This window comes from Ovis aries, chromosome 4, assembly GCF_016772045.2.
Source record: "Ovis aries strain OAR_USU_Benz2616 breed Rambouillet chromosome 4, ARS-UI_Ramb_v3.0, whole genome shotgun sequence".
Classification (NCBI taxonomy): Eukaryota; Metazoa; Chordata; class Mammalia; order Artiodactyla; family Bovidae; genus Ovis; species Ovis aries.
This window is the reverse complement of record NC_056057.1, coordinates 8,516,568-8,537,536: the sequence shown is the minus strand read 5'-3', so window position 1 is coordinate 8,537,536 and position 20,969 is coordinate 8,516,568. Positions and strand designations below refer to the sequence as shown.

At 43.7% G+C, this 20,969-nt stretch overlaps 1 protein-coding gene across 1 annotated transcript in view; it reads right to left on the bottom strand.

Annotated features, from left to right (window-relative positions):
- Window positions 1–8,700: 8,700 nt before the first annotated feature.
- SUN3 (Sad1 and UNC84 domain containing 3) overlaps window positions 8,701–20,969 on the bottom strand; it is a 48,974-nt gene continuing 36,705 nt past the window's right edge. Inside the window, exons 6-10 of the mRNA XM_004007699.6 lie at window positions 20,714–20,798; window positions 18,145–18,260; window positions 14,936–15,103; window positions 10,022–10,114; window positions 8,701–9,013 (exon numbers count right to left, since the gene is read on the bottom strand). Of these exons, the coding sequence (XP_004007748.2) occupies window positions 8,894–9,013; window positions 10,022–10,114; window positions 14,936–15,103; window positions 18,145–18,260; window positions 20,714–20,798 (582 nt within the window). The 3' untranslated portion in view covers window positions 8,701–8,893. The remainder of the gene's footprint in view (window positions 9,014–10,021; window positions 10,115–14,935; window positions 15,104–18,144; window positions 18,261–20,713; window positions 20,799–20,969) is intronic.

The following is a 20,969-nucleotide window of genomic DNA, read 5'->3' as shown; positions in this document are numbered from 1 at the left end:
TCGTGGCCCATTAACAATGCTGTGATAGTTTCAGATAAGCAGCAAGGGACTCAGCCATGCGTATATGCGGATCCATTCTCCCCCAAACTCCCCTCCCATCCAGGCTGCCACATAACATTGAGCAGAGTTCCACGTACTGTAGAGTAGGTTCTTGTTGATTGTTCATTTTAATTATAGCAGGGTGTACATGTCCATCCCATTCATATCCTTTTTTTCCCACCTGCTGTTTCTCAAGTAAATTTACTTCAACACAATGGGAACGCCATTGAGGCATGTTTGGGGGTGACCTGCCCAGGACAGATGTTGTGGTGTCATGATCACACACATACATGCAGATGGAGTAAGTGTGGCAAATGTTGGTAACTGCAAACTCTAGACAGAGTTACATATGCGGGTGTTCACTGTGCTATTAAAATTCTCTGTGCTTTTGAAATGTTTCAAAAGAAAAAGTTTGAGAAAACTTTTGAGTTGCATCATAGTTGTAAATAAAAGGAAAGGATGGCATCCGTTCCTGTCCCACTTTGCCGCTGTATGATCTTGGGCAAAGTAAGGAACCTGTTTGCAACTCAGGATCGCATCTGTAATAATAATGTATATATATTAAAAATTTCAGTGAGGATTAAATGAGTTGCTATAACACAGAAAAGTTTGCAATAGTGTCTAACACACAATAAGGACTGTACGTGTTTGCTATTTCCATTTTTCCGTTGCTTTAGGAACAACAGGACTATTTATTAGTTATGGGAAAAGCTACTCTCTGAGCACTGCTACCACTTTCTCATCTGCCACACTGCTTCAGAGAATGCAAGATAATTTAAAGCCAGAAGCAATCTGATCCCAAAGCCAGGCCAAGAGATGTAGCAGTGAGAAAGAGGGCAGCATTAGATAGTAAAGAAACTCTGGGAACAGAAAGTCTCTGGGCTGCAGGCCAGCTCTGGTAATAGCAGACGGGCAAAAACAATAGGACACAGGATTCTTTGCTCTGAACTTCAGTTCTCTAATGTAGAAAATGGAATTGAATGAGATAACTGTGTACAAAATCACCTGATATTTGTTTCCCAATCATTGATGATTAGTTAAATCCGGTTAGCAGACATTAGCTGGGATGTATATGTAGCTGATAACAGGTTTTTTTTTTTTAAAGCTACAAACAGAAGGGAAGACAACTCTGTTTCTAGACTTATTAATCAAGTTCGGGTCTATGGTTAGCTTGCCTTTGGTACAGAAAAGATGAAATACTTACATACCCAAGTGTTACAGGAAACACACTGACTAGGCACTATAGTGAATATTTGCATAAGTTATTTTATGACAGGAGGTCCTGGTAAGGAATACAGAACTAATCAGCCACCACCAACCAGAAGAATTAGGTAAATAATGGAAGGAGATGCCACATGTCCTACCACCTCCCGGAATCCTCCTTGCTGAAATCCATCTTGGCTGAGCAATGCGTGTAGCACAGGAAGGACCCTGAGTCAGAATCATTGGCCAGAGACAGCCAGAAACTCGTCCCATCACCCACTGTAAAACCCGAGACTGGGAGCCATGTGGCAGAGAGTTCCTCCGGGTTCCCTTGCCCTGCCACCTCCACCCTGGCACCCCTTTCCAATAAAGTCTCTTGCTTTGTCAGCACAGGTGTCTCCTCAGACAATTCATTTCTGAGTGTTAGATAAGAACCCACTCTCAGGCCCTGGAAGGGGCCCCCCTCCTACAACATATTCACACTGCTGCTGGTCTATCTATTACATAGTTTTCCAGTGTAGATGATTAAATGAGCTGGGGAACAGTGTGGACGCTATTCATTATGTTTGTTTATTGTGCAAGGAAATACCCTCATCGGAACCATACAAAACATCAGTCAGGGTGTGGAGTTGGAAGTAAGGAACTAACCTCTTCATAATTGCAGAGATGGTAAACTCTACCTGGATAACTATTTACTCTGTGCATGCTTTGCGATCAGTTGCATCTGACTCTTTGCGACCCCCGGACTGTAGCCCACCAGGCTCCTCTGTCCATGGAATTCTCCAGGAAAGAATACTAGAGTGGGTTGTCATTCCCTTCTTCAAGGGATCTTCCCTACTGAGGGATCAAACCTGGGTCTCCTGCATTGAAGGTGGATTCTTTACCATCTGAGCCACCAGGGAAACCCATGTATTTATTAGCTCTTACCCAAAGCTGTGTCTACCAGTGTCTGTCAGGCGCCTGCTCCCCCACGTCAGCCCCCAGTCCCCCGAGGAAGGCTGTTTGCAGACCTGCAGTTACCAGTTAATGTCGGAAAAATTACCCAAGGGGAAAGACTGACATAGCTGAGAGGAACTGTGGCAAGGGCAGCATTTGTCTTTATTGTTTCCTGTTACATGAGAAAACTGTAAAATGAGGAAAAGCACACTGCAGAGGTGGCACGAGTGAACGTCTTTTGAGAATTATACTACGTTCAGCTCAGTTCAGTCAGTCCCTCTGCTGCTGCTGCTGCTGCTGCTGCTGCTGCTGCTGCTGCTGCTGCTGCTGCTGCTGCTGAGTCGCTTCAGTCGTGTCCGACTCTGTGCGACCCCACTGACGGCAGCCCATGAGGCTCCCCCGTCCCTGGGATTCTCCAGGCAAGAACACTGGCGTGGGTTGCCATTTCCTTCTCCAATGCATGAAAGGGAAAAGTGAAAGTGAAGTCGCTCAGTTGTGTCGGACTCTTTGTGACCCCATGGACTGCAGCACGCCAGGCTTCCTTGTCCATCACCAACTCCCAGAGCTCGCTCAAACTCAAGTCCACTGAGTCAGTGATGCCATCCAAACAACTCATCCTCTGTCGTCCCCTTCTCCTCCCGCCTTCAATCTTTCCCAGCATCAGGGTCTTTTCCAATGGGTCAGTTGCATCAGGTAGCCAAAGTATTGGAGTTTCAGCATCAGTCCTTCCAATGAATATTCAGTTTGATCTTGCAGTCCAAGGGACTCCCAAGAGTCTTCTCCAACACCACAGTTCAAAGGCATCAATTCTTCGGCATCAGCCTTCTTCACAGTCCAACTCTCACATTCATACAGGACCACTGGAAAACCATAGCCTTGACTAGATGGACCTTTGTCGGCAAGGTAATGTCTCTGCTTTTCAGTATGCTGTCTAGGTTGGTCATAGCTTTTCTTCCAAGGAGTAAGCGTCTTTTAATTTCATGGCTGCAGTCACCATCTGCAGTGATTTTGGAGCCCAAAAAATTAAAGTGTGTCACTGTTTCCACTGTTTCCCCATCTATTTGCCATGAAGTGATGGGACCAGATGCCATGATCTTCGTTTTCTGAATGTTGAGTTTTAAGCCAACTTTTTCACTCTCCTCTTTCACTTTTATCAAGAGGCTCTTTAGTTCTTCGCTTTCTGCCATAAGGGTGGTGTCATCTGCATATCTGAGGTTATTGATATTTCTCCCGGCAATCTTTATTCCAGCTCGTGCTTCTTCCAGCCCAGCATTTCTCATGATGTACTCTGCATATAAGTTAAATAAGCAGGGTGACAATATGCAGCCTTGACGTACTCCTTTCCCTATTTGGAGCCAGTCTGACCCATAAGCCTATGACTAAGAAAGACAGGATGTACTATTATAATGGAATTTGTACACAATGTGTATTAGGATCAGAAGACTGATGGCCCCTGAATGGCGCTTTCAGTTATTTTACGATCTTGCAGTTGGAAGTGTTTTGCAAAAGAGCAGAGAAAAAAGATAAGATTTCGTATGCAGAAGCATTTCTGCTCTTACATCAGGAGGAAAAGGAATCAGAGGACTGCCACCGTGTGGTGCAACCGTCTGAAAGGAAACCCAGGGGAAACCATAACACTGCTTGCCAAGAAGACCCACTCTGTAGGATTAAACTCTTCACCACCGTATTCGCCAGCCACCGTCTCACTTGGGAATACAAGACCACCTGACCTGCCTCTTGAGAAATCTGTATGCAGGTCTGGAAGCAACAGTTAGAACTGGACATGGAACAACAGATTGGTTCCAAATAGGAAAAGGAGTACATCAAGGCTGTATATTGTCATCCTGCTTATTTAACTTCTATGCAGAGTACATCATGAGAAACGCTGGACTGGAAGAAGCACAAGCTGGAATCAAGATTGCCGGGAGAAATATCAATAACCTCAGATATGCAGATGACACCATCCTTATGGCAGAAAGTGAAGAAGAACTAAAGAGCCCCTTGATGAAAGTGGAGAGTGAAAAAGTTGACTTAAAGCTCAACATTCAGAAAGCAAAGATCATGGCATCTGGTCCCATCAAACAGTGGCTGACTTTATTTTCTCGGGCTCCAAAATCACAGCAGATGGTGACTGCAGCCATGAAATTTAAAGATGCTTACTCCTTGGAAGAAAAGTTATGACCAACCTAGACAGCATATTAAAAAGCAGAGACATTACTTTGTCAACAAAGGTCCATCTAGTCAAAGCTATGATTTTTCCAGTTGGACTATAAAGAAAGCTGAGCAGCAAAGAACTGATGTTTTTGAACTGTGGTGTTGGAGAAGACTCTTGAGAGTCCCTTGGACTGCAAGGAGATCCAACCAGTCCGTCCTAAAGGAAATTGATCCTGAATATTCACTGGAAAGACTGATGTTGCAGCTGAAACTCCAATACTTTGGCCACCTCATGCGAAGAGCTGACTCATTTGAAAAGACCCTGATGCTGGGAAAGATGGAAGGCAGGAGGAGAAGGGGACGACAGAGGATGAGATGGTTGGATGGCATCCCATGGGGATGAGTTTGAGTAAACTCCGGGAATTGGTGATGGACAGGGAGGCCTGGCGAGCTACAGTCCATAGGGTTGCAAAGAGTCAGACACGGCTGAGCGACTAAACTGAACTGAACTGATTCCACTTGGGCAGACATTGACCCCTTTATAAATATAATGCTTACTAGGGATGAAAGGAGGATGGTCTCTAACAAGGCTGGAGTGAAAGTGCAACACCACCATCTAGTGGATCCAAATGGAACTCCAGAAGCAAAATCTGGCAGTCCCTATTGCGGAGCCTTACTGGGATCCTAATATTGGAGGCATGCCCCTTTTAGAACACTGCATGAGATGTATCTTAGTGGGCCTTCAAAAGGGGATACCTGGACAAAGGAGCTTAAACAAAATCCAGGAGATAAATCAGAAACCAAATGAAGATCCATCAGAATTTCTAGAAAGGATTTACCAAACTTAGAGGCACTGCTGCCTAAATGTAAGATCAGGAGAGGTAGACAAGGAAGCAAAACGAAAAGCACAACTGATAAGCCACATGTTTATTCAAGATGAGTCTCAAGCGATGTTTTTAGTGGAACTACCACAAAAGCAATGATCTGACCTTCTCATTGCATCATATCAAGACGTGCATGGTGTTGGATACAGACCCTGAGGCCCCTGAGAATGTAAGGATGGTAAATATGACCTTTATTGGGCAAAGTGCTTCAGACATAAGAAGAAATTTACAAAAATTAGATCATGTAGAATGAGCTCTTCTCAATCAGTAGATGTTGCTTTTAAAGCATTCAACAGGGAACAACAGCAAAAGCAAGAAAGATGGAAAACAGAAGCCACCTTTTCTGGCAGCAGTATTGGATTCCCAGAAGCCGAATAACCTAAAAGGAGGCAAGCTGCCACCACTGGGGGAGGAGCAGTGTGCTCACTGCAAGGAGGATGGGCATTGGAAAAATGGTTGCCCTAAACCAAAGTATATCAGGAGGACAGGAACCTCTCATATGGTAGAAAGAGGGGAATGTTCTGATGATGAATGAAGAGTCCTAGGGGCTCCCTTAGACTTCAGGCATCTGATTCTAATTTCCCCACAGGAGCCCTGGGTGACTTTGCCAGTGGGGAAAAAATTGATGGACTTTCTAATAGATACAGGTGCCTCATATTCTGCAGTGAACACCACGGTGGCACAGAAAACATCCCAGTGTATCCCAGTCATGGGAGTTCTGGACAAGTACTAAACCATCCATTTTAACAACCTCTGCAATGCCAATTAGGGGATCTCAGCCTGAAACACAACTTTTATGTGTCAGAGCGTCCTAGCCCCACCTTGGGGATGAGATCTCCTTTGTAAATTAAACGCTCAAGTAACTTTTCCACCAGAACGTCTTGACACCAGGGTCCCACTGGAGCATGTGCTGAGCCTACAAATGATGCTCATGAAACCCCCAGAGAAGGAGACAGAGTTCTTCCCCACCGAGGTCTATGAAAAGGTGAGGCCAGAAGTGTGGGCTGACAGCACTGTCTGTGTGTACGCTTAGTCTCTCAGTCGTTTCCGAGTCTTTGCGACCCTTTTAGACTGGAGCCTGCCGGGCTCCTCTGTCCATGGGATTTTCAGGCAAAAATACTTGAGTGGGTTGCCATTTTCTTCTCCAGGAGATCTTCTCAACTCATGGACCGGACCTGCATCTCCTGTGTCTCCTGCATTGTAGGCAGATTCTTACCTACTGATGAGAACTCTGGGGAAGGCCAAAAAAGCAAGACCAGTACAAATCCCATCAAAAAGGGATGCTGGGACACCTAATCTAAAACAATATCCTCTGAGACAAGAAGACCAAAAGGGAATACAGCCAACTCTGGAAAAATTTTTGAAAATACGACAGATTAAACCTTGCAGGTCTGCATATAACACTCCTAATCCTCCTGGTCAAGAAGCCAGACGCGACAGAGTATCAGTCTGTCCAGGACTTGAGGGCTGTTAATGAAGTCTTAAACCCTGTGGGACCTAATCCATGGTGGTCTGGTCACTAAGTTGTGTCTGACTCTTGCGACCCCATGGACTGTAGCCTGCCAGGCTCCTCTGTCCATGGGATTCTCCAGGCAAGAATACAGGAGTGGGTTGCCATTTTCGTCTCCAGGGGATCTTCCCGCCCCAGGAATCAAACCCAGATCTCCTGCATTGCAGACAGATTCTTTATCGAACGAGCTACAAGGGAAGCCCTATGTACAACGATTCCAGGAGAATATGGCTGGTTCTCAGTCCTGGACTGAAAAGATGCTTTCTTCTACATTCCAATTACAGAAAAACCACAACCATCTATTTACGTTTGAATAGCAGGACCCAGAAACACAGGTAGTCCCACAGTATTGTTGGACAGTCCTGCCTCAAGGATTTAAGAATTCCCTTGCCTTGTTTGGGGAGATGCCAGCTAGAGACTTTAGAAATTTAAGATGGGATGAAGGACTCTTACTCCAATATGTGCATGACTTGCTCACAGCAAGTCCTACAGCTGACAAATGTGTACAAAATACCATCAAGACGCTGAACTATTTGGCCAATTGTGGATATAAGGCCTCCCAGAAAAAGGCCCAGATATGCAAAGAGCAAGTATCTAGGTTTTGCTCTCTCTCAAGGACAGCGGGGATCTTTGGCCTCACAGGAAGCAAACAATTGCAGAATTGGGAGCACCTGTCGGGGGGCACAGAGTCGGACACGACTGAAGCGACTTAGCAGCAGCTGCAGCAAGACCCACAGCCAACTGAGAGGGTTTCTGGAAATGGCAGGGTTCTATGGGATTTAGATCCCAAACTACGGGCTCATAGCAAAAACCCCTCTAAGGGGACACTGAAGGGACGTAATCTTGAATCCCTGATGGGGACTAAAGAGTGCCAAACGGTCTGTGAAACAATAAAAATGTTAGTAAAGTTAGTCTCAATCCCAGCTTTGGCATTCCCAGACTTTAAAAAGCATGTCAAATGGTATACACATGAGAGATAGGGTATAAGCCTTGGGCTGTTAATTCAAGCTCATGTCCTCCTCCAGGGGATCTTCCCAACCAGGGATCGAACTGTGATCTCCTGCATGGCAGGCTTATTCTTCACCAGCTGAGCTACCAGGGAAGCCCCTGAGTATGCAGTGGTAACACTTAAAGGGATTATTAAAGAAAAAGCCCTGTCCCCAGGGAGCTTAGCCCAGAAGGCAGAAATCACTGCTCTGATAAGAGCCCAGCTCCTGGCTGATATATACACGGGCTCCCACTATGCATTCTCCATGGGGCAGGTTCACCCGGCAATCTGGAAAGAAAGGTGGCTTCTAACCTCAAACAATAAAGATATTAAACAGGCCTCTGAAATCCTGTCACTATTTGAGGCAGTCTACAAGCCCTCACACATGGCCAAAATACCATAATTTTTTTTCTGGGTTTTAATTAAGATTTAACTGAATTTGTAGATTAGTTTAGACAGAATCGACTTCTTGACAGTGAAGTTTTTGTATCCATAGACAGGTTATGTCTTTCCATTTTTTTTTTTTTTAGGTCTTTTCATTATCCACTGCTGTTTTATTGGCTCTTCAAACAGTTTAATTCTTTCATTTGATTTTTAAAAATTTTCCATTGAGGCTTTTGTAAATTATATTCTCTTACTGGTTGTGGTTTATATTTTTGATTTGACTTATATACGATAATTTTGTATCCATCTTTGTTTATAATGTATATTTTCACTGATTCAATTGCTTTTGAAGGAATTCATCAAGTCATCTGCAAATGAATTATGGTTGGCCTTCCTAAATTGTACCCCTAATTTCTTTAGCTTCTCTAATTACAGATGTGTCCAGATCAGTGTTAACGAATAGTGGTAACAGCAGATATCCACGCCTGGTATGGATGAACTAATATGCTATTATGAGAAAGAGTGTTGAGAATTACCATCTTCTTGTAAATGCAAACTCATTTTTCAGTGCTTCAGCAACATGATTCATCCTCAGAGGCCACACTAATGCAGAGATTGAATTTATTTTCATATTTTTAATAGTACAATTCATTCACGTTTTACTGCAGGTAAGAACCACTTTAAGGTTTCTCTCCCACTTCTGATTTTTGATTCCTATGGATGTGATATAATCAGAGGGAACTGGAGTACTTGAATATTTGGGACTTGTGGTCATGGCCTTCTGCACCAGTTCTTCTAGCTGTCATCTCTTGGGGTGCCATGAACCCTGAATCTATATAAACAAGTATAGTTTGGGTGTCCCCAGTTGCTGAGAATTTTAAGTTTCACACATAACAAGAATTCAGGAACTTCACGCTGAAAAAAGAGAAAAGAGTAAAATTAATGTCTTATCAAATGAACTATCTCAAAGAATCTCAAGTAATGCTGATATAAATGAAAAAAATTAGAACACTTTCTTTCCTTCTTAACTCAAGTACTTTCAAGCACCAGTCTAATGGATGGCATCCTGGTCTACCGTAAGGAAAGAGCTGATAAAAAGGCAGACACGGGAAGGCAAATAGCATGGTGGTCTGGACCCCGGGGACCTCTCACCGCCTTCTCCTGTCTCCATGGTGGTCCCGACTGGCTGCCCCAGGGAGGGGGCAGGGAGGGACGTGGATGTACCGTTGAATGTGAAACTCTGTAAGGGCGTTCATTTCTGACACATGAATTGTTTTCAGCTTAGATTTTCTCAGCACAGGCCAAGAAGTATAACACACTTCTGTTTACATGGCTTGAGATGCCTTCTACGTCTTTTCATTCGTTCCCGTGACTAATGAGAATGAATGCAATACATTTCTTATGGCTTACTGACTTTTAGGGATTTATAAGTTACCAACTGGTGTTCTTTCCCCTTTGAGTTAGGCTGAGTTTTTCTTATCTGGTATGAAATATTTATTCTCTCTGAGTTCCTCTCTGCCTCCAATCATCTCGTTTTGTACCGTCATCCCCACCCCCTTCACCCAAGGAAGAAGATAGTGACTGTCGGATTAGATATTATCAAGGGAATCTGATAAATAAGGACTGAGGAAGAGTGAGTGAGTGTGTGTGTGTGTGTGTGTGTGTGTGTGTGTGTGTGTGTAAAAGTAATAGCAAATAATAAAAAAATTGTCTCGGAAACAACTTTGTATTATATTTGCCTGTTTTTTTGCATTAAAACTTATGAACATGATTGGAGCTAAGAACTGGAATTCAGACAAGGCTTGCTTATCTCACACTTTCGTCACAGTTATTCTCACACACCACTTTACATCAAGCAACCCCCCAAATCCCTCCTGGGCATGGAGCCACAGATACCGTACCTTCTCCCAAGGCTCTCATTACCTGGAGTGCAAATGTTTGAACGGTGGTCCCTGTTTTGTTATATACAAACTGACCTAGAAAAATTTCTTCTCCTTCACATTGTTTCGAGATGCCCTATAAAGAAAGCAACAGACCCGGTTGTAATGAATGTGTGTTCGGTTAAAATAAACGGAGTCAATCGTCTGTTTAAGTAACAACTCCCCAGACATCTTTGGGTGTCCACAGGGACACACTGCTGTGCTGCATGTCAGCACTGGGCACGGGTTGGGGGGAGGATTGTGAGGCAAGAACCAGCCTAATCAAAGGGCTGAACAGACTAGGATGGAGAGACAGACAGACAGGATGAAGAGACAGATGACAGCACATGTCAGCATTGACTTTCACCTCCTAACTGTATTTACTATGCTTTGGGTAAAATAAACCAAGAAATGAGCCCCCACATCGGCCCAAAATGCGTTAAACTTCACCAATTTGCTGAACTTTGATCACACAAATAGCTCCATCCCAAAAGTAAGCTTTTGTTGATGATATGTGTATGCAATTTCCCTTGTGCTTTTGACCTTCCTTCCCTACCCTTTAAAGCTGAAGATTTTTGAGGAGAGAGAGAGAGCACACTGGTGGAAATTAATTAATCTTGTAAATCTAAAGTTTATGGTTAGTGTCTTTGAATCGTAGCACCACAACAAAAAATAAAGTTTCATGAGTTCAATCATTTTGTCATGAAAATCGTAATATTTAAACTATGAGTCAATTTTGTAAAAGAATTGGGACTTCCCTGGTTATCCCGTGGTTAAGAATCTTTCTGCCAATGCAGGGGATGTGGGTTTGATTCCTGATCTGAGAAGACCCCACACGCCACAGGGCAACGAAGCCTGTGGGCCACAACTACTGAGCCCTCCCTCCAGAGCTTGCAAGCTGCAGCTACTAAGCCTATGTGCACAGCTACTGAAGCCCACGAGCCCAGAGCCCACTGTCCGCAACAGAGTAGCTCCTGCTTATTGCAACTAGAGAAAGCTCACACGCAGCAGGGAAGACCCAGCGCAACCAAAAATAAATGGATAACTAAAAGAATTGGATACATCATGATTAAATAATGCCCCACAGTTATATATACTTCTAATCTATATATTGGCATGCTGCTGCTGCTGCTGCTGCTGCTGCTGCTGCTGCTGCTGCTGCTAAGTCGCTTCAGTCGCGTCCGACTCTGTGTGACCCCATAGACAGCAGCCCACCAGGCTCCACTGTCCCTGGGATTCTCCAGGCAAGAACACTGGAGTGGGTTGCCATTTCCTTCTCCAATATATTGACATAAACATACATATTTCATATTTGACATATATATGTATATATATTTATATATCATCTCATATAGTTCCTTTAGCCTGTTCAGAGAGGCATGCTAGTTTTATTTTGAACCTTCTTTATGATCCTGTTTTAATTTTCTTGGTTCATGTGCTAATATTGAGAAAAACAATGAGAAGTATTTTGTCTTACTAAAAGGATTTTTTTTTTTAACTTTTAAAATATGGTCTATTTCTTAAAGGATTCTTGCCTGAAGGATTCACTCATAATTCCTCTCTAATGAGCAACTGTGTGCACTCTTCTGCTCCAGTCCAGTATAACTCAACTACAAGTGTCTGCAGACACTGACTGTGACTGGCAGCAGGCTCCCATCAAAGGACGGCAGTCTGTTTTATAACTCGAGACCCACAGCATCTAAAGGTGTTCCAGCGACACACAAGGCGGGGAATAAGCACCGTGTTTAACGCTGAGCCCCCTTCAGAGAGGGACCCCGAGGGGATGGAGTGAGGCATAAACCTCTGAGGGAAACACAGGCGCAGACCCGAAGAGAAAAGCATCTGGAGACGGCCAAATGGTGGCTGGTGCACTGGCCCAGAGGAAACTCAAGTCGCTCCGGCTGCAGCGTGCTCCAGCACGCTGGAGCTAGTGATGACTCCTCAGAAAGGGCCAGAGGTGGGGCCACGGTGCGGAGGCTACGCATGAAGCCGGGAGTGGGCTTCATCTGAGGGTGGGCTGACGATCTTTTAAAAAATCGATTAATGAAGTTTTCGTCGCACCGGGTCTTCGCTGTGTGCGAGCTTTCTCTAGTTGCGGTGAGCGGAGCGACTCTCTAGTTTCTCTCTAGTTTCGTGCACGGGCTTCTCACGCCGGTGGCGTCTCGCTGTAGGGCGCTCTAGGCACACAGGCTTCAGTAGTTGCAGGGTGGGCTCAGTACCTGTGGCGTGTGGGCTTTAGTTGCCCTCGGCAAGTGGAATCTTCCCAGACCAGGTATTGAATCTGTGTCCCTTGCATTGGCAGGCAGACTCCCATCCGCTGTACTACCAGGGAGGTTCCTCTGATGGTCTTTTTAAGAAGCATTTAGAGCCTAGCCATCACTCCTGTCCTGGTCCAGAAAAGAATTGCCGTTTTCTTCCCACCTCCAGGACAACTGACCTCGAGAGCATCCTGCAGAAATAACAGGGGAAGGTAGATCCTATCAAGAATGATGGGCTGTGCACTGCCACACCCAGGGTGTGGGCTAAACTGAAAACCCCTGGGCACAAGGTTGTAGGATTCCTGGGGTCAACCTTCTAGAAACCACATTCTGGGGTCTCCAACCAGACCATCTAGCTGTGAAGCTTGCTGTCAACTTGCCCATGATGTGTGCAGAAAAAGCCAGCTTTGGACTGTTCAGCTCTTAAATGAGACAGACAAGCATCACCAAACACAGGAGGAAAGCACTTAACAAGGAAGATGGAGCCCATATTATAAATAGCAAGGGAGGTACTTAGGAGTATGTGAAGGAGCTGAAAACATGGAACAAAACTACATCTGCTCATATCTTCAGACGTTGGAGGGAAGGTATTGCAACCATGAAGGAATATATTTAGATTCTAGAAAAGGGAGAATTTCCAAAAAAAAAAAAAATTTCTTAGAATAATCATGACAGCAGAATTTAAATATTCAAAATTATATTTAAAATATAAATTGATTAGATATTCCAAACAGTAAAACAGAAAACCAAAGAAGAAACATAAGATTAAAAACATTTTCAAAACAATAGATTTAAAACAAGTCAAATCCTCAGAGAGTAGAGCTGAAATCCCCTAACAGCTGTGCATCAGGCCTGACCAGCCACCAGGTCGGAAGAGATGTGAGCAGAGTGCTCCTGAGGGATATCTTTGAAAAATAAAGGAACTTCCCTGGTGGTCTAGTGGTGAAGAATCTGCGTTGCAATGCAGGGGACATGGGTTTGATCCCTGGGAAGGATGCAGGGAAGGGATAGTTATGGAGTTTGGGATGGATACGTACACACTGATATATTTAAAGTGGATAACCAACAAGGATCTACTGTAGAGCACATAGAACTCTGCTCAGTGTTATGTGGCAGCCTGGTTGGGAGGGGAGTTTGGGGAGAATGGATAAGTGTATATGTATGGCTGAGTCCCTTTGCTGCTCACTTGAAACTATCACATTATTAACAGGCCATACCCCAATACAAAATAAAAAGGTTTTAAAAAAGAAACTGTGTTCAAGGGATTGCATGACTCAGCTAAGACCAATACTGTTCACAGAGTCACAATGAACACATTGGATGTGTACTGAAGCTGAGATATGCCATCTGCCAGTGTCTCACAGATGAAACACAGATTTATCCCGTGGTCTAGAAACTCTGCTCCGAGGCACAAACCCAAGAGAAACGAAAACCAAGGTCCACAGAAAACTCTGTACCTAGTGCCTCACAGCAGCACTGTTCATTGTTCATAGCAGTCAGAAGGGTGGGATCCACTCAGATGTCCAGCTGAACGGATAAATAAAAAGGGGTCTATCCATAGAATGAAATATTATTCAGCAATTGAAAATGAAATAGTAACACATTTTAGCCTATGTAGACCTTGCAAACATTATGCTGAGGGAAACAAGCCATTCACAAAAACCATTCACATATAATATGATTCCATTTTATAGGAACTATCCAAAATAGGGCTTCCCAGGTGGCTCAGTGGAAAAGAATCCGCCTGCTAAGCAGAAGACATGGGGTCTATCCCTGAACTGGGACGATCCCCTGGAGAAGGAAATGGCAACCCGTACTGGAGCAGTATTTTTGCCTGGAAAATCCCATGGACAGAGAAGCCTGGCAGGCTGTAGTCCAAAGGGCTGCAAAGGGTCAGACATGACTTAGTGGCTAAACAACAGTGACAACATTTGAAAGAGGCACATCTATAGATACAAAAGAGATTAGTGGTTGCAGTGGCTGGGGCAGTGAGTGGGGGATGAGAAGTGACAGCTAAGGGGTGCAGGGTTTCTCTGAAGAATAGTAAAAATACTCTAAAATTGATCATGATCATGGTTACACGACTCTGTGAATATACCAAAAGTTACTAAGTGTACACTTTACCTGTCTGAATTGCTGATGTGTGAATTATATCTCAATAAACCTATTTTTTTTTCTTGTAAGACATAAACATTTTGGGAGAATTGGGAGAGGTGTGGAAGAGAACTAATCTCCATTTTCCATTCAAGGAAGTCAATAGTAACAATCAAAACTGAAAAATCAAGGAATAACAGTAAAAGCTGATATGAAGGCAGTAACCACATGAGCAGCCCGAGCTCTGGCAAGTGAAAATCTTTTAATCCCTCTGGCCAGGGATTAAAAATCAGTGCGAGAAGTGGGACAAGGGAAAATCTTGTTTCATTTTCATCTATGGGAATCGTACACGAATAACTTGGATAAAATTTTTAACAGTAGCATTAAGTAGTAGTAATCATCTGGTCCAACCCTCTCACTTTGTAGATGACAAAGCTGAGATACTGGAAGTAATACACAGAAATAGAAATGCTTAGCTGCACAGCTCAGATGAGACCTCAGCTCCCAGTTCCTAGCTGATCACCTCCTACAGCCCCTTCTGAAGGAAGATTTAGACAGCTCCTCACATAGACAGAAAATTCCTTGGGTGCGCTGGAGGTGTTTCCTGAGGGGGACACCTTCTCTGAGATGTGCTCCATGGTAACAGCAGTTGGTATGATCCTCCTGGCAAGCTTGATTAGGGCATGACCCTGGGAGCCTGGAAAGGCCCAGCACTTCCCAGGGTGGACATCCGGCTGGAAAGAAAGCACTGCATCAATCCCTGACTTGCTTATATAAATCCACCCCTACAGGGCTGGCCAGCTAATCACTACGGACTGTAGATCTTGCTTATGCCTATAATATGAGGGCTCTGTGTGAGACGTATCAAACAGCAAAGCTTCCAGATCCCCACAGTTCTGATTGCTGATGTCAATCAGAACCGTTATTCAGGCATATGTTTTCTTTTGTTGCTCTAATTAAGACTGTAAGCTGCTAGATGCAGCTGGTTGGTATGAGTGGCGATAGCACTGGTGAAGATAGTGCTGGTGGTGGTAATGAAGAGAGTGGTGACAGTGATGGCAGGTGATGGTGACGATGGTTAATGGGATGGTGCTGGTGGTGGTGATGGGTGATGATGATGGTGGTTAATGTGATGGTGGTGGTGATGGTGGTGCTAGTGATGGTGCTGGTGATGGGTGATGATGATGGTGGTGATGGTTGGTGACGATGGTGGTGATGGTTGGTGAAGATGATGGTGGTGATAGTGGTGCTGGTGCTGGTGCTTGTGGTGATGGTAGGTGATAGTGGAGATAACAGTAGTGGTGATGGTGGTGATGATGGTGGTGGTGGCTGGTGATGATGGTGGCGGTGGTTGGTGATGATGGTGGCGGTGGTTGGTGATGATGGTGGCGATGGTGGTGCTGGTGCTGGTGCTTGTGGTGATGATGGTGGTGGTGGTAGTTGTGATGGTGATGATGATGATGGTGATGGTGGTGGTGATGGTAGGTGATAGTGGTGATAACAGTGGTGGTGCTGGTGATGGTGATGGTGGTGATGATGATGGTGGTGGTGGTTGGTGATGCTGGTGGTGGTGGTTGGTGATGATGGTGGCGATGGTGGTGATGGTGGTGGTGATGGTGGTGATGATGGTGGTGGTGGTAGTTGTGATGGTGATGATGATGATGATGATGATGGTGATGATGGTGATGGTGATGGTAGGTGATAGTGGTGATAACAGTGGTGGTGATGGTGATGGTGGTGATGGTGGTGATGATGGTGGTGGTGGTGGTTGGTGATGATGGTGGCAGTGGTGATGGTGGTGATGATGATGATGGTGGTAGTTGTGATGGAGATGATGATGATGGTGATGGTGATGATGGTGGTGGTGATGGTAGGTGATAGTGGTGATAACAGTGGTGGTGCTGGTGATGGTGATGGTGGTGGTGATGATGGTGGTGGTGGTTGGTGGTGGTGGTAGTGATGGTGGTGATGGTGGTGGTGGTGCTGGTGATGGTGATGATGATGGTGGTGGTGGTTGGTGATGATGGTGGTTGGTGATGATGGTGATGGTGGTGATGATGGTGGTGGTGATGATAGGTGATGATGATGGTGGTGGTGGTTGGTGGTGGTGGTAGTGATGGTGGTGATGATGGTGGTAGTGATGGTGGTGATGATGGTGGTAGTGGTGGTTGGTGATGATGATGATGGTGATGATGGTGGTGGTGATGGTAAGTGATAGTGGTGATAACAGTGGTGGTGCTGGTGATGGTGATGGTGGTGGTGATGATGGTGGTGATGATGGTGATGGTTGGTGATGATGGTGGTGGTGATGGTGGTGATGGTAGGTGATAGTGGTGATAATGGTGATGATGATGGTTGTGGTGGTTGGTGATGATGGTGGTGATGTGGTGATGATGGTGATGGTTGGTGATGATGGTGGTGGTGGTGGTGATGGTACGTGATAGTGGTGATAAGAGTAGTGGTGCTGACGGTGGTGATGGGTGATGATGATGGTGGCGGTGGTTGGTGATGATGGTGGCGATGGTGGTGATGGTGGTTGTGATGGTGGTGATGATGATGATGGTGATGGTTGGTGATGATGGTGGTGGTGCTGGTGCTGGTGGTGATGGTAGGTGGTAGTGGTGATAACATTAGTGGTGCTGGCAATGGTGATGAGTGATGATGATGGTGGTTGTGATGGTGGTTGTGATGGCGGTGGTGGTTGGTGATGATGGTGGTGATGGTGGTTTTGATGGTGGTGATGATGATGATGGTGATGGTTGCTGCTGATGGTGGTGGTGATGGTGGTGGTGCTGGTGATGGTGGTGATGGTAGGTGGTAGTGGTGATAACAGTAGTGGTGTTCGCGGTGGTGATCTGTGATGATGATGGTGGCGGTGGTTGGTGATGGTGGTGGTGATGGTGGTGATGGTGGTTTTGATGGTGGTGATGATGATGATGGTGATGGTTGCTGATGATGGTGGTGGTGATGGTGGTGGTGCTGCTGCTGGTGATGGTAGGTGGTAGTGGTGATAACAGTAGTGGTGCTGGTGGTGGTGATGGGTGATGATGATGGTGGTGGTGGTTGTTGATGATGGTGGCAATGGTGGTGATGGTGGTGATAATGATAATAGAGATAATAGAGATGATAATGGTGGTGACAGTGATGCTGGGACCAGTGCTAAGGATGATAAATGATGTTCACCATTTTCTAGATCTAGACTGTACTCTGGACTGAGATTTATAGGTTTGCCCCTGAAGGTATTTCTAAATTAGAAATAAATTCAGGTGTGTAATTATGGTTGAGAGCTCTACTGTCAGTTGGTATCAAGGGCCTTTTGAATCGAACTGAAATGTTAATGAAAATCTTACTTGGAAATTTCTGCTGTTAAAATTGGGCTTTATAAAAATGTGGTGACCTGAATAGCACAAAGCACAGTACTTGCACTCAGGGGTCATGCACCTTCAACAAATATTTGTCAAGGGATTGAAGTTTTTGCTGGAAAAGGAAGACTACAGAATCAGCTTTAACAGAAGACATGGAATGTGTATGTCCTAGTTGAGAAGTACATAGTCTAGTTCACTGACCTTAAAATAAGAATCAATTAGCTAATCATAGTTTTCTGCCCATAAAATAAGAAATAATGTATTTTGATGACTATAAAAATGCAAGCAGATGGTTTCAGGTTCTCTGGCAAGTTCAGAGCAGCATCTCTTTCAGACATTAATGTTTTCATGATAAATAATAGGAACAAGATCCTAAAATATAAACAGGTTATTTTTAATCTAACTTTTACCTGGAGAATGATGTCTGGAGGCATTTCATAATTTAAGAAGCCAATCCCATGCCAGTACAGTTTTGCTTTATTATTTTTGTAACTTTCTGAGGTCCCAGCTTCAACAACAGAGGCTCCTGATATGATAAAATAATTTTCAAAATTAAAAAAAAATCACACAATTCAAAACACCATTTAGATTTTAATGTTGCTGGAAAACTATTACTGGGCAACTTACAAATGAGGTGAAACTCATACCAGGAAATTGGTGGTAAAAGTATGATTTTCAGCTTTCATTACCACTGAAATCTTGTCACTTTGAGAAAATCATGTTTGTTCTGGGGTTTCACAAAATTTCTAGAACTGACATTATGATAAAAAAATGAAATCTGGAGCCACTGATTTAGACATGGAACTAATAGGTGGATTGCGTTTATTACCTAAAGAAACATATGGATTCCCACATTTTAACAGCTTTTGTGATAAATAAGCCCGATTTACTCAAAAACAAAAGCAGAAAAACCAAGTGTCATAAATATACTAACAAGTTGTATTTATAATAGCCTTTCTTCAGATTCATTGAGCTTTAATTTTAATCAAGGATATAAAAAATATACTCATCAAATATTATCCTTTCAAATTCATTCTAGAAGTAAAAGGTGTTTTATACATAAGAAATAAAATGCAAATCACTTCCTTAAATTCCATCTGGGTATCAAAATACAGCATTAAAAAAACACAAGTATGAGTGAATATCAAATCACCAGTGCCTTTTCTGAGAAGGTAGGATTTGCAATAGTGAAGTTTGAGAGTGTTTATAAATTCTGGATGAAAGTCCTTTGTCAGCTATGTGGTTTGTAATACTGTTTCCCAGTCCATGACTTGTCTTTTCATTCTTTTCAATATCTTCTTGCCAAGCAGAAGTTTTAAATTTGGATGAAGCCCAAATTATCCATTCTTTTCCTTTTGGAACTGTATGTCCAACTCATTGAGCACCATCAGCTTGCTTTTTCCCCACTGTCAAAAGTTAATTAGTGTGGGATTATTTCTGGACTTTCTATTATGTTCCATTGATTTCACACTCTCATTACTGTAGCTTTATACTATCGTAGCTTAACATCAGGGAGTCCTCCAAATTTGTTCTTCTTTCAAAACTGCTTCAGCTATTTTAGAGAGAGTCCATAGACTTCTACAAACAGTTGTGCTGGGATTTTGATCGGGATTGTACTGAACCAACAAACTAGAGAGAATTGCCATCTTAAAAATATTGTAACTTTTAATCCACAAACATGGAAGATCTGTCCAGGTCTTCTGTTATTTCTTTCATTTGTGGGTTTTGTTTGTTCATTTGTCCAGTTTTTAGCACACAGATCCTATGAAAATTTTATTAAATTTATACCCAATAATTTCATGTCTTTCACTGTCATTGTGAATAGGACTGTTTTTGTCTTTTTCCAATTTCTGATCATAAGCATTTAAAAATGAAATATATACAGTTGAATTTACTAATTTCACTTATTCTAATAGAGTTTTGATGATCTCTATGTAAATCTCTATGTAAGTAATAATTATTTGGCAGAGTCTTTATGGCTATAAATGGTATCGTGTCATCTGCAAATGTGATAGTTTTATTTCTTTTTCTCCCACTTGGCTGCCTTTTACTCCTTTTCCTCTCTGATTGCTATGGCTGTGATTTCCAATACGATGCTGAACAAAAGCAGTGAGAACAGGCATCCTTGTCCAGATCCCGATCTTAGAGGAAAAGCGTTCAGCTTTTCACACAGAGTACGATGTTAGCTGTGGGCTTGTCAGAGATGCCTTTACTATGTTGAGGTAGGTTCCCTCTATACACACTTTGTGTTCTTTTTAGTGATTGCTCTGGCAATATTAATACGCATCACTAACTTTTCAAAGTCAATTTACAGGTAATATCTTACCAATGTGTGTAAAATTCAAAATTGTATAAGCATAGAGGTCACTTTAACCTCACCCATTGACCTTCCCTCACGACTTGTCACATCTACATGTATTAAGCCCCATCAGGGACTTCCCTGGCAGTCCAGCAGCTAAGCCTCTGCACTCTTAAGACAGGGGGTCCAGCTTCGCAAGTCAGGGAGCAACTAAGCCTGCGCACCACAACTACCAGCCCACGTGCTGCAATTACCGAAGCGCACGTGCTGCGACTACGGAAGCCGGCAGGCTAGAGCCTGGGCTCCGCAAGCGAAGCCAGCGGAATGAGAAGCCCGTGCACCGCAACAGAGAGTAGTCCCCGTCCACCGCAACTGGAGAAAACTTGGCGCAGCAACAGACCCGGTGCAGACCAAAATTTAAAAAAAAAAAATTTTTTTTTTAAAAGGGCATGACATACAGTTGAGACACTATCGCTTGCTTATCACTAACGGTGCATTGAGACTAGTCAATAGCAGTCATTTTTGTATGTAGAAGACAAAATGCAATGAAGTTTGTGATGCTTATGCAAACTTGCTGTGGCAGGCAGGCTTTCTCTGTGGTCCTCTTCACAGACGCTAGTGAACGGAGATCGTTCTGAAGTCCTGACTTTTTACACGGAGCTTAACGTTTCTTTACTCACCTGCTGACTTAAGGGCATAATCAGCCATCTGGACTTGATCTTCTCTCAGCTTTTTCAGTATGTAATTCACCAAGGTGGACATTTCCTGTACAAATTGTAAAAAGAGTTTCCTGTTAACAATTTCCGTCAACTTCTTGAGTCTTGACAATTTACTATATTGATTCGCACCTACGTTTGCTAATCAGCCAAACACACACAGGTTTTTCTCTCGCCTCCGCAGATCAGTGGGATCCGTGTTTCACAGGCAGCTGAGGTG